Source organism: Aspergillus pseudonomiae, assembly GCF_009193645.1.
Source record: "Aspergillus pseudonomiae strain CBS 119388 unplaced genomic scaffold BDV37scaffold_25, whole genome shotgun sequence".
Lineage (NCBI taxonomy): Eukaryota > Fungi > Ascomycota > Eurotiomycetes > Eurotiales > Aspergillaceae > Aspergillus > Aspergillus pseudonomiae.
This window is the reverse complement of record NW_022476017.1, coordinates 176,327-188,602: the sequence shown is the minus strand read 5'-3', so window position 1 is coordinate 188,602 and position 12,276 is coordinate 176,327. Positions and strand designations below refer to the sequence as shown.

The 12,276-nt window shown below is 47.5% G+C and overlaps 3 protein-coding genes and 1 non-coding gene across 4 annotated transcripts; 2 read left to right on the top strand and 2 right to left on the bottom strand.

The window, feature by feature from the left end:
- Positions 1–1,491: 1,491 nt before the first annotated feature.
- Positions 1,492–2,236, bottom strand: BDV37DRAFT_282113 (uncharacterized protein; the record flags this gene model as incomplete). Its single annotated transcript, XM_032086968.1, has 2 exons — positions 1,492–1,705; positions 1,764–2,236. 2 exons carry the CDS (start codon positions 2,234–2,236, stop codon positions 1,492–1,494), a joined length of 687 nt encoding a protein of 228 aa, XP_031942478.1.
- A 1,411-nt stretch (positions 2,237–3,647) lies between these two features.
- On the bottom strand, positions 3,648–5,296 carry BDV37DRAFT_245881 (uncharacterized protein). Its single transcript, XM_032081695.1, has one exon. It carries the CDS (start codon positions 4,950–4,952, stop codon positions 4,302–4,304), a length of 651 nt encoding a protein of 216 aa, XP_031942477.1. The 5' UTR covers positions 4,953–5,296; the 3' UTR covers positions 3,648–4,301.
- Positions 5,297–7,303: 2,007 nt separating this feature from the next.
- Positions 7,304–7,387, top strand: BDV37DRAFT_t90. The gene has a single exon. It is a non-coding gene; the product is annotated as a tRNA-Lys (tRNA).
- Positions 7,388–9,706: 2,319 nt separating this feature from the next.
- On the top strand, positions 9,707–11,900 carry BDV37DRAFT_245877 (putative zinc metallopeptidase). The gene is made up of 2 exons (XM_032081694.1): positions 9,707–11,731; positions 11,798–11,900. Exon 1 carries the CDS (start codon positions 9,884–9,886, stop codon positions 11,153–11,155), a length of 1,272 nt encoding a protein of 423 aa, XP_031942476.1. The 5' UTR covers positions 9,707–9,883; the 3' UTR covers positions 11,156–11,731; positions 11,798–11,900.
- Positions 11,901–12,276: the final 376 nt, after the last annotated feature.

The window sequence follows — 12,276 nt, the reverse complement described above, 5'->3', positions numbered from 1 at the left end:
TCTATCTCAAACAGAATTTGGCTCTATGAAAAATTCTCCAGCCGCCTGACCTGCAGATCACTAGTGGCTCCGCTGGGATGCTAGATATGTATAACCTACTGGGTCGATCGTCGATACAGGGCTACCCTACCAAGGACCATAGTACATCTATATATCTTATGAAAGCTTCATCTCCTCAATATGACCCATAATTCTCCTATAATTTCGTCTATTACTTCCTTCGCTCTTTCGTCGCAACTAACTTCTCACTCTTAGCACGTGTACTCCGCCCGCGTGTTCATGCCTTCAAATATCATACCCATGAGTCAGTGTTCCATACTGGCGGGTCCTGTGTGGATACATACAACCTATACCTGGTGACCCCAGCATGGTGTATACTCAAAACGGCATGGAAAACCGTCCCATGATCAGTTGCGATCATCGAAAAGCGTTGTGGGCCGTGCTAGCGGATATACATACTTCGAGCTGCTTTAGTGCCGGCTTAATCCGCGGCGGGAACTACTCTCATGCATGTTAAGTGTCCGTGTGCTTCCCTAGAGGGGGTTATTTATGCACCTTTTCTATCCTATCCGAGGGGGTTATGGGTTTTGGTAGCCCGTGTCATGTGGTCACATCTGAACGGGAGGGTTGAACCGAGACGATCTACGGGTTAGGAACTAATTGGTGTTCTTGTTTTTGGGGAAACCTTGTCGAGCGCCGATCTGGTCGGGGATATTTTGTAGATTATCTGATTTTGTTGGAGGGGGGTTTGTTGTAGTCGTCGTTGTTCTTGTTGTGGATGGATATCATGATGGTCGCTTTTGTGGGCGGTTAGGTTTGCGGGATTGTCAGGCGACTTTTGTTTATTGTTGTTCAAGGTCTGGGGATGCACCGCCACAGCTTTGAAATACAGAGGTTTTGTGTTTGATTTATTTTCACTGATATATGAATAAATCGGTGTTAGGATGTTGATTTGGACAATGCATGTCATTTTAGTGCTGATCATTCAACATCCGTCGTTTAATATAGTTCTGTGGATGGACGTTGAAGAAAAAGACAGCTTCTGACACTATCGTGGAAGTCATAGTGGCCTAACTACTGCTGTTCATCATTGTGCTAGCCTAGCGATGGCCCAATTAGATTCTTGTTATTCATGGGCCGATCCAGCCCAGAGCCATGATAGAAGGAATATGATCATCGACACTAGAAGAATCCCGCCAACAGTACCACTGGTCAATGTCAATACATATCAGCCATTATGCCCTGCATTGTTCCCTCCGTCAAGAGAGTCTGCAATACAAATTAACGTCCATCACCCAATGCCCGGTATTAGAGATTAGTCGAGATGCATCGTGTATCTTCAAAAGCAAGAAAGTAGAAAGGTCATCAGGTGTCCAACACCCTCCAACACACACACTAATGTACAACTACCGACCTAGAGAACTTATCTTAGCACCATAGTTATTCCAGGGAAGCAACCCACACGTACCACCAGATCAACGAGGAGAGTTGTTACTCCGGCTTGGTGAGCAAAGCAGCAATGCGAGCGCTACGACGTCGCTTGAAGATGAACCCGTCAGGAGACTCTGGCGAGGTCTTCCGCTCACGTTTAAACAAAACAGGCTTCTCACCATCTGCCGTCTCGTCTGTCGCGTTGTTGGACCACGCTTCATGTTCCTCTGTAGCAGGATCGTTGGTCATCTCAATCTCTCCCGTCGGTTGGATACTGTTTGCTGCTCGTTAGAAAAAAAACAGGCCCCCGAGAACTCAATGCAGGAACTAACCACTCCCCATCGTCAGACCCACTGTACGCAGTCGCCTTCTCGGTCGCTATCTCGGACTCCCCCAGACGTTCTCGATCATGGACCATCCCCGTCATCATCGACACAGGGCGATCCATGCCGACGCTTCCTTGCCATCTGGACACCTGCTCCTTCTTTTCAATAATCCCAATCTCCTGGAGCATGGACGCTTTGAGTGACGGTTCCTCTTCACTGCTGTACTGTGCGTTTTCGCCGTGGGCACGGTTCTCTTCCTCGGGTGCCGCAGTGGGGAGATGAGCCTTGAGTAAGTAAGAAGTTGTGGACATAGGAGAGGACTGGTCGACTGCCTCTGAGCCGATTGGTCGGTGGATGGTGGGGGTGAAGGGTGAGTAGGATGTTCGGAAGCGTGTTTCGAGATCTCTTTCGATGTCGGTGTAGTTCACCAGGACGTCTAGCTCGTTGTGTAGCTCGTCGGGCTCAAATCTGCCTGCCATCTTCTCTGATGATACAGGATATTTAGGGAGTGAGATGGGGTGTTCTTTGTATGCTTGGGGGTGATGTTGAGAGACGGGGTCAACGGGGAGTTGGGGCTTTCTTCTGGAGAAGACTGCTTTCAACGCATCACTGTAGACAGAAGATACAGAGGAAGGACGCTAGATAGTGACTTCAACAGAGTAAGAGGTGTTGACAGGAGATAGGTGGAGAGTCTGTTTCGTTGATAGAATATCAGGCAAGTCTGGTATAGAACGCGTTGGAGATTAGTGGTGAATTGAGCTCAAGTGAGTTCCACCAGCAACAAGAGCTCAGCACAGCAACCGACGAGATTCTACGTAGAGGAACAAATCAGGTTAATCCAAATGAGGGGAACGGTCTGGAACTTCCTGACATGGTAGGGCGGTAATCTTCTCCTTGCACTTACCCACGGATGCAGTGAATGGGAGACGACGCTCGTTCCACTGGTTTTGTTCCTTGGAAACTCAATCAGTCGAAAGATATCAAAGCTTGACTCAAGATATACAAGACCCCTCGGCGTTCCTGGTCCTGGGGTTTTGTAGGTCAGCTTTGCGGGAACTTTCTCATCTTTACACAGAGTAGCAGTAGGTTCAAACAAAGAAGAACCGTTGTAACCTACGTTGATCTTGTAACACTCAAGGGCATTTGTTGTGTTCTGACTAAGTATCATGATGGCAAATGCACGTTATGGAAGATGGTCTAGACCTGCAGAAGTATTCAACTCATCATAGGGCTATCCCCCGAATGAAAAAGCATGCGTATAGTTCCAAGTTATCAGTCTCCTTGCTCGATCAAAATTCCATCCTATCTATATGTCCTCTATCTGATTTTCTTTGAATACTTATGACACTGGAACTCCAAACTATAGAATGTAAAGACAAATATTACCACCAAATCAAGGTTGTCGTTGGATTAGTTCTCACCCAATTTATGCTCCATATGTGAAAGTTGTTGTGGTAATCACTGTCCCTAATCTATGATTCTAGTCTTATTCATTCATACTCTGGCTTTCTTCCTGATGTAGTGGTTATAATTTAATTTATTTCCAGTATTCTATATGAATCATTTGGAAGTATAGAACCAGTGTCCTGCACAGCCACAGCCCACTTGATTTACAGGCGGTCTTAACTTGCTGGGATCAGTATTGGTTAACATAACGTGCAGGATGCATTAGGTTGGAGATACACTACAAGGGAACAGCATTAAAAGATGCTATTAAGGTGGGGTTGTAACTTGTATACATGTATTGCTACTAGTAATTACCAGTGACTCACTCACTGATCGGTAGAAATCTTATGAAATCATGTTGTTTAGACGTGGTTTATCCCTTACTCTGTACCATAGGTCTACTGTATAGTTTACATACGAAGGTCATTCTGTTAAAAAAAAAATTTTTTTTTTCTTTTTTTTTTGGATGTTTTCTCCACAATCTTCATCAATACATCGAGTCATAAAGTCATAGTAAACATAGGAAAAGGTTCACCCAATCAATGTTATGCAATGTTGAGGGTGTGCGGAGAAGTACAACTAGTAAACTCCATCCAATCTCATAGGCTAAAGCCTACAGTTCGCAGAAAGTAAAAGCTCATGACTCACTCCCTGCATGCATACATTCTTCCAATCACATCAACTGAAAAGTCCAACAAACTAAACTTGCAACTTGGTTGTAAACACCACCTTTTTTTCTTCACTTTCTCGGATTTTTCCCGTTTGTTTTGGGTTTTTGGAAAGCTGTCCTTTCGAACAGTGTAGAGGTAATGTCTTCAAATTAAGATGGCTAGTTCACATAGGAAACCATTCTTTGCGAGGGAAACCCCACTGAAGACGCCAATCGGCGCGAACATCCGTACCGGTTTAGACAGTGGTCGGATGGGCACATTGTGCGTGTTATGGATTCGCGCATGAGCTGGGCCCTGCCCGGCTGAATCGTGCGTGTGTGTGCAAAGACGACAGAGATCCAATAGCACTGCCTGCAGCACGGCTATATAGTGGTCCGTAGAGGTAGTAGAGTGTAAGATAAACCAGAAACTCAACAGGCGGGAGCGCTCAACGGTGGTATTCAGTGGGTCTGTAGATCCGTGAAGACTCCCTGAAGCGTCTGCGCTCCGCTGCATCAGACTCGTACAGCGAGCCCCGGCTGGGGGAGCTCCGACTGGGGGAGCTCCGGCTAGGAGAGCTACGAGGAGAAGAGTAGACAATGACCCGACGACGCATTGCGTCACGGGGCTCGCGCTCAATGATCTCAGTGTATGAAACGGGCTGCTGTTGTGGGCTTGTCGATCGACGAGGAGGAACGGGGTAGTTCCGGTCGTAGGTGATGATAGGTGACGGTGACCGAGGGGGTTGGACAGCACCCTGTTCTTTGCGGTTCAGGCGCAGGCCATCTTCAATGGCGAGGAGCAATGCGCGGACAGCGCGGCAGTCGCGGGGGATCTTGACGAGAGTAGGCTGGTTGCGCTCACGGTCGAGGGTCGAAAACGACTTTCCGTTCTTGCTGTACAGGTAGTCGGCGACGTCGACGGCGTATTGGTGTCCACGCTCACAGAGAGAGCGGTCTTCTTTGCGCGCTCCGAGCGGATCTGCGCATCGAGTACAGTGGCTTGCATGGCGCTCAAAGGCGACCATCACGTACTCTTCGTCAGCCTCGAGCTCGCGCACGGGCAAGACGGGATCGACGACATCGATTGGGGCAGGCATGGTGGAAGAACGTCGCAATGACCGTCTTCTACCAGGAGTTGGCTGATGGACAACCGTATCTCGTATGGGGAAGAGTCGAGGTAATGTGAGGAAACGAGAAGACCTTCGGGGAGACACTGTGACGGAGTTTGACGGTATAGCTGTGGGACTGGATGGGAGTGATAGCAGAGGACAAAGAAGATCGAGGTGGTTTGGAAACAGAAGGGTTTATATTCTGTTCAGGAATAGGCAGCAAGAATTATACTAGAAGAATGTGTAGATATAAAAGTGGATAAAAGGATCATCAACCATGGGGGGTGAGCAAGATTATATACTAAAGCCTTGAAGGAGGCATCCATGTTCCAAAGCATACAATCTAAACTATTACAGTAGTCAGGATGGGTCTGCGCTATGACCGCACTGGTCACAAGAAGACTAGGGTGAACGATCAAAATAAAAATAAAAATAAAAAAAATAGTAATCCGTTATACCATGAAATTCAATACAATACGAAACTAAATCACAGTGTGGATGGTAGCCTGGCAGATGATGTGCAAGAAAGTTGTTCTGAATTTCTTCAGTGATACAGAAACTTAGGGTCCGAAGGGCGGGTGACTCGACGCTAACCTTGAACGAGGCACGAGAGTGGTTCCTAAGGCTCAAACAAGGCGCTCTCACTGGCGGGGGACCTGTGGCTGGTGCGTGCAGGCAGTGCTTTTCCCTCCATGACCATACCGGTTGATCGTGAGGATTGCAGAGGATCTAGGCCATCTGATTGGATTGTCCGTCTGAACAAGTCGGTCAATTCTCCTTTTCACCCGCATTTGCCTGGCTCCACCCTATTACCACTAGTACAACTAGGGTTAGGTGCTTGTCCAGTTCCCCTCCAAACAACCCGTCGCTTACCCAATTGAGCTGTCGGGGACACTTCAAGTCGAGTCGAGTCATCATTGCTTGTCTTTCGGAGACACGATGACGGAGGTACTAGCTGAGTACTAGTCTTGGACTCCTTCTTGACAAGGATCATTGTGGCTTTAGTGGCTTGACCTTCTCGTGTTCCCTCTGCCTGCGCCGCACTCACGACGTCAATTTCCCGCAACTGACACCACCATCATTTCCTTCCGTATTACTCTTCTGTAATACTGAAAGAGTTCGCTGCGTTACCACCCCTGGAGATGCAGCCCTGAGCCATTGCATATTTTCTGCATCTGCATACCATTAACTTTATTATATTCGTTGGCTGATACTGCTCTTCTACTCCGTGGGGTACGCATCAGCAACCGCCGAACTGTCCCTCTACGCTCATTTGCTTCGCAGCCGCTGACCACAATCGCGGATTTTTTCTGAGACAGTAGATCGTTTGGAACCATTCTGTTGGTAACCTACAATATCATGGAACTCGATTCCTTGTACCTCATCCCGTCTATTTTGGTCGCGTCGTTTCTGTTCTAAGAATAAGTTGGGACTTACCGTCCTAACACGAACGATGGATGTGATCACCGGTTGATAAGGGATCGCTAGACCTGTTCAGGGGTCGCGCCGGCTCAGCCTTAGTCTTCCAAACAGATACCTTGGAATATGGCTCAGCCTCAGCCACAGATGCCACTGGCTATTGTTGCTTCGTTTCGTCTCCCACCATTCCGGCTAAGCGCCATATTGGGCCTCACGCAATGTCAGATGCTCACCATGCAGTGGTAACCTCCCTAAAATGAATGCACTTGTTCACTTCTACTGATCAGCAAAGGGCCAAGGTTACAAAATAGAATTTCAATTTGACGCGCGCAATGACGTCTGGGCTGTTGAGTTCGTTTCACCCTATTAATCTAGGGTCGCACCTATGCGGCGACAGTTTTGTGGTCCACGATCCCCAGTACTTGTCGCGCTGACCAAAATAGAATATATCGCGACATACAATTACACCATTGAATTCTGCCTTGGCTAGCATCTCGAGAGCCATGAGAGCCTTATGACACAGATGGCCAGCGGCACGAGCGCGTAACCCGTGCTTCCTTGGAAGGAGGGGTCGAATGCTGAGGATGAGCACTGCTGCCTGTCACAATGTGACCACTGTGTCCAGTAATGGCATTGACCTGCCTGGCCGACCAGGGGTACGTCACGATCACACCAATCGCATCTTCCTCTAAGAACGTCAATGTTGGATGCAAGGCCTAGCTCTCTGAAGGCTCCAACGCCCTATTTTACCCTTTGCCACTCCTTGGGTGAACCGCTACAGCCGGCATCGGCTCCAAGCCGGTGGAGAGGCATGGGCCACTGACGGTCTACTCCATCTATACACAAGACAGAATACCAACAGCCAGCAGCACCTTCTACTGCGATATAATTCAAACTACTTCACTGCTTCAACAACTGAAGCCGGGCTAGCTCAATCGGTAGAGCGTGAGACTCTTAGTCTTCACGGTATCTCAAGGTTGCGGGTTCGACCCCCGCGTTCGGCTTAGCTTTTTGCTCTTGCGAAGAGTGCGCTTTGAAAAGTTTTTTGTGGTTCACATCGGACGGGTGACTCTTGCCACGCAGGCTCCACTTCGGATAGGATCCACATGCGGCTACAACAGCCTAGGCTGCTGTATAGACAGGCCGCCTTAATCGCATGAGCCTGTAATTCAGGCAAAATATGCTTTTGTAGTACATTTACCTAGTTGTGGTAGCGGTTCATCAAGGATTGCCTCGTCAATCCCTTGTAATGTGGGCGTGATATGACGCGACCTGTTCTATCGCAAGAACTTGTATCCAAGATATATTCCGTAACAGTCAACACTGCATCTACCATAGTTGTGCCATGAACAGCAACTTAAGTAAGCTCCCGCAAGCTTTACATGGAATGGAATAAATACACCGGGCTTAATGACACTCTCACAATCTAGTTGGGCCTCAGCTAGAGACTAGTTGCGTAACGAGTAACAAAACAAGCCATGGAACTTATCAAACGCCTAATGCGCTACAATTGTCTGTCCTATTATCACCAAGAACAACAACCACGTAAACCTAATAAACCACCCACTTGATAGAAACTAACGCCAGTACAAACCGCCCGCCCAAGTAACAAAGAAGATTAAGGCATGTTCTAGCCAAAGCCAGGTAGAAGCAACTGTCGCCAACCAGACAGCATTACCCGAGTCATCGGTGATATTTCGGTGGATCTAGTCCAGTGTTTCCAGCAGAAGTATCAGGATAATACAGAGCACTGATTCGAGGACAGGCTATCATTTGATCAGTGTCAGACACACTCTTGTGTATAAATGTTGGGGAAACCAAACTATTTAAGCTTTGACAAAGAAGTCTGACGGAGTAGGCTTCAGTTGCGTGCAGGGGCTCTTATTTGGTTTATTTATGTTAGTGCTTCAGAGGTCCGTTTGTATAGTTAGAGCGAGACATCTGAACGTACATTTAGGGGCGCATATGTTGTGCATGTCACAGGGACAGCTCTCTGGGCAGTCATTGTGTCCGGTACAGATGTTGTGACATCTATTGAGGACTCTGAACTCCTTGGGGGTAGCAGAGCTCTTATCCCGGGTGATAGCTACTGCGTTGGTCATGCTGAGAAGGGCAGCGACGGTAAGGATACTGAACAGATTCATAGTGTCGAGACCGATGTTCTTGATTGGTTATTGATAGTCTTCCAATGTTTGGCAATGCGAGAGTATTGTGAGAAGTTATAAATTTGAGAAGGGAGGGGAAAAATATTTATATTGGACAAATCTTCTAAAGCAAAGTTAATAAACACTCTACATAGTTATACTTTTCAGTCTAGCCTTTGTACTTTTGGACGATAAGTTAATTTGAAGGTTAATCACTCCGAAAGACATGCAGATCAAACTCTCTTTTGTTTGTGAATTGCGTTCCTCTAATGCATGCATCTGCAAGCGGTACCTGACTACCTCAGATTTCGATGAATAGTACTGCGATCACCACAAAGAGAATCGCGGTGGATATTCACCCAAAATCCTTGTATGCACTCAAAAAACTTTTGATCTGTTGAACCGAACTCTAGCCAAACCCTAGTGCTCTACCTGCTGAATGAGGGCTTGATGATTGCTCACAAAGACAATCCGACAAACTATCAAAGCCTCCGAACCTTAAACTAGGAATCCCTGTCTTGTGAGGTGGGCTAATGGCGGAGTGATTCCCACTGGTTGCACCTTAACAGGGTATGTTCAATAAAACAATTAGTTCATGCAATGAATCGGTCTATCCTGGTTATGTGGTAGTGGAGAATATTGTCCATTCTCGTGCTCGGAAGGTGAAGTTTGCCAATGCATGATGGAATAGTCGTTAGTAGAATTGGTCCGGTGGAATTAGCTGCTAGACAACTACACCATGTAGTGACATGACAAGAATGATGTGGTGAATGATAAGAATGTACAAGTACCCAAAACAAAACAAGATCTATGTAAAGAATTATTATTCATAGATATTTGAATATTGGGCGATCTTTGTCCTCCCTAACTAATTTGTGCTGGCGATCTGGAGTATGGCAGAAGTTCGAATGCTAATACCAGCATTGGCATTAGTATGATTAATAGCATGCAACCCACCATGAGCTTATGCGATAGATCATATGTGACCGGTGCAACCGGTTGTCCAACCGCAATTGATAATCTACTATCGGCTGTCGCGTGTTTCCCGAGATTTGTTCTTATCTCGTCTATTCCACCAACAGATACTGGCAGCTTGCCGAGTCGTTCATCACCACTGGACCCTTTGCCGAGCTGCCAATCGCCAAGGTTGCCGACGCTGTGGGGACTCTGGGGGGACGTCTCGGTTCTCGACGCTTCTCCCCGCCTTTCTCTTCCTACGTACGCCTGATCTACAATCCTGCATGTCATTCATAAATAAGAAGTGTCCGCATTTAACCCCGCACATGCTCTCACAATGTGACTTCCGTCTTCATCCTGCTCTTTTCCTCCGTCCTCAATTGATCCTCTCCCACAACCATGCAATTAACAGGTGAGAAATGTGGCCTAAAGGCCATTATCGAGAAGTATCGGCCAGACCTGAAGCCATTTGAAGAGATCTATCGCCAGTTACACAGCTCTCCCGAACTCGCCTTCCAAGAAGAGAACACATCAGCCATCGCTGCAGATCACCTCAAAAAGCTGGGCTTTGAGGTTCACACACACATTGGTGGATATGGAGTTGCCGGGGTCCTTCATAATGGCGATGGGCCAACTGTTCTCCTGCGAGCCGACATGGATGCGCTACCTCTAGAGGAAAAGACTGGTCTGCCGTACGCGAGCGACAAAATCGTCAAAGACAAAGACGGAGTAGAAAGACCATCAATGCATGCCTGTGGCCACGATACACACGTTACGAGTCTCATGGCGAGTGCTGAGCTTTTACATTCCGCTCGGAATCACTGGTCTGGTACCTTGATCTGCATTTTCCAACCAGCCGAGGAGATACTGTCCGGCGCAAAGGGGATGATTGAAGATGGGCTGTACGAAAAGATCCCCAAGCCAGACGTTGTCCTGTCGCAGCACGTTATGAAAATGAAATCGGGCACAGTCAGTATTCGCTCGGGTCGGCTGCTCACGGCTGCTGATTCGTTCGATGTGCGCATCTATGGGCGCGGTGGACACGGCTCGGCTCCTCAGACATGCGTCGATCCCATCGTTATCGGTGCAACGATTGTGACGCGCCTGCAAACTATCGTCAGCCGCGAAGTGATGCCCGGTGAACTGGCTGTTGTTAGTGTTGGAAGCATCCAAGCCGGCCATGTAGCGAACATTATCCCCGATCGGCTGGACCTGAAGCTTAACGTTCGGACATACGACCCTAAGGTCCGCGAGCGTGTTATATCCTCCGTGAAGAGAATCATCGAGGCGGAATGTCTAGCAGGAGGTGTGGACGAGAAACCTCTTGTTAAGCAGATACTTTCTGCTCCCGCAACTATCAATGACGAGGCCACGGTCAAGGCTCTTCGAAGTACATTTGGATCATATTTCGGAGAAAGCCTGGTTGAATCGGAACCAGCCACTGCAAGTGAAGACTTCTCTCTTCTTGCGACGGCGGTCGGAGCACCGTATGTCATGTGGACGTATGGTGGAGTCGACCCTAAGACGTGGGATGATGCCGTGGAGCAGGGTACCACTGATCGGCTACCTAACAATCACTCCCCGTTCTTTGCTCCAGTGATCCAACCGACTCTTGGTACTGCAATTGATGGAATCGCCCTTGGAGCATTGACTTTCCTGAAGCGGACTTAAAGTATGGCAACCCCACACCGAAAGCAAGTCAATGCGAATTGTATCGTTGCTGCGGCTGTCATTTCTACATCTGAGCACTTTTTTCTATTCTCCTGTACATAGTCTGTCGTGATATGGGACCAACTCGGTGAATATGAATCCTAAAACACAGTATTCCAAAGATGCTCGGAGACATTAATAGCAACCATTAAAGCATCGGATCTTCCTGCAAGGAGTTTCTCCAACACTCTACCGGCATCGTTGGATTCATAAGTGTTATCGAGAACAACACGCACTTCCTTGCACCGACCGGAAGGGATATTATACTAAATAACCACTAATTAGTTATACTATTAGGACTGACTAACTGTTCTTTTCCAGGAGCTCCCAATAAAAGCTCCTGCAGTCACAATGACTTCGGTGTGCAATCAAAAAGAGGAGATCATACGCATGACCGAGGGGTTGTCGCAATTTTGATGGTCCTATCCTAATAAGATGCGAAAGGATGACCACTGCGCCGGTCTCCGAAGCAATTAATGATTCTTTGTTATATTGTTGCAAAGCGGGGCTTTTGCTATCTACTATCGCATTTTAAGTCTTGCAAGGATCGGAGATGAATAAGCTCCTTAGTACGCATGCATAAGTTTAGAGTTTATAACTCACTTTGGCAGTGACGGTTCCCCGCCAACAAAATTGTACCAAATAGCATTCTTCCCGCTAGTCCCTTATGAAGGATGACGAGACGAAACACACCTCACTTGCTAGTATATATTGGCAAACAGCCAGTGTTTAGTGCTTCAAGACCCGAGTACTACCTAGGATACGGGATCCGGGTAGCAAATGCGAATATCCCGCGGTCCGCTCTCCTAGTCCCATGTGGCCGCTTCCACTATACGGTTGTTGCACAAGAAATCAATACGTGCGACTCGAGATACCATATAATATCCATTGGATAAGCTTCAAGCACATATGAGCGGCGAAGCTCACAAGATATGAATGTGGTGCTCGATGATAAGCTTACAGGAGACGCTTGACACGCTGTCAGCGATAACAAGGAGTATCGCTGCTTGCAAAGCGACCGTTCCAGCCTCCCTCCAGCGTAAGATCGACAAACAACGTACAGATAGTCGCAATTTGCCAAG

Bases quoted from the DNA above. Each gene is read 5' to 3' on its own strand.
- BDV37DRAFT_245877 (XM_032081694.1), top strand. From the start codon at position 9,884: ATGCAATTAACAGGTGAGAAATGTGGCCTAAAGGCCATTATCGAGAAG.
- BDV37DRAFT_245881 (XM_032081695.1), bottom strand. From the start codon at position 4,952: ATGCCTGCCCCAATCGATGTCGTCGATCCCGTCTTGCCCGTGCGCGAG.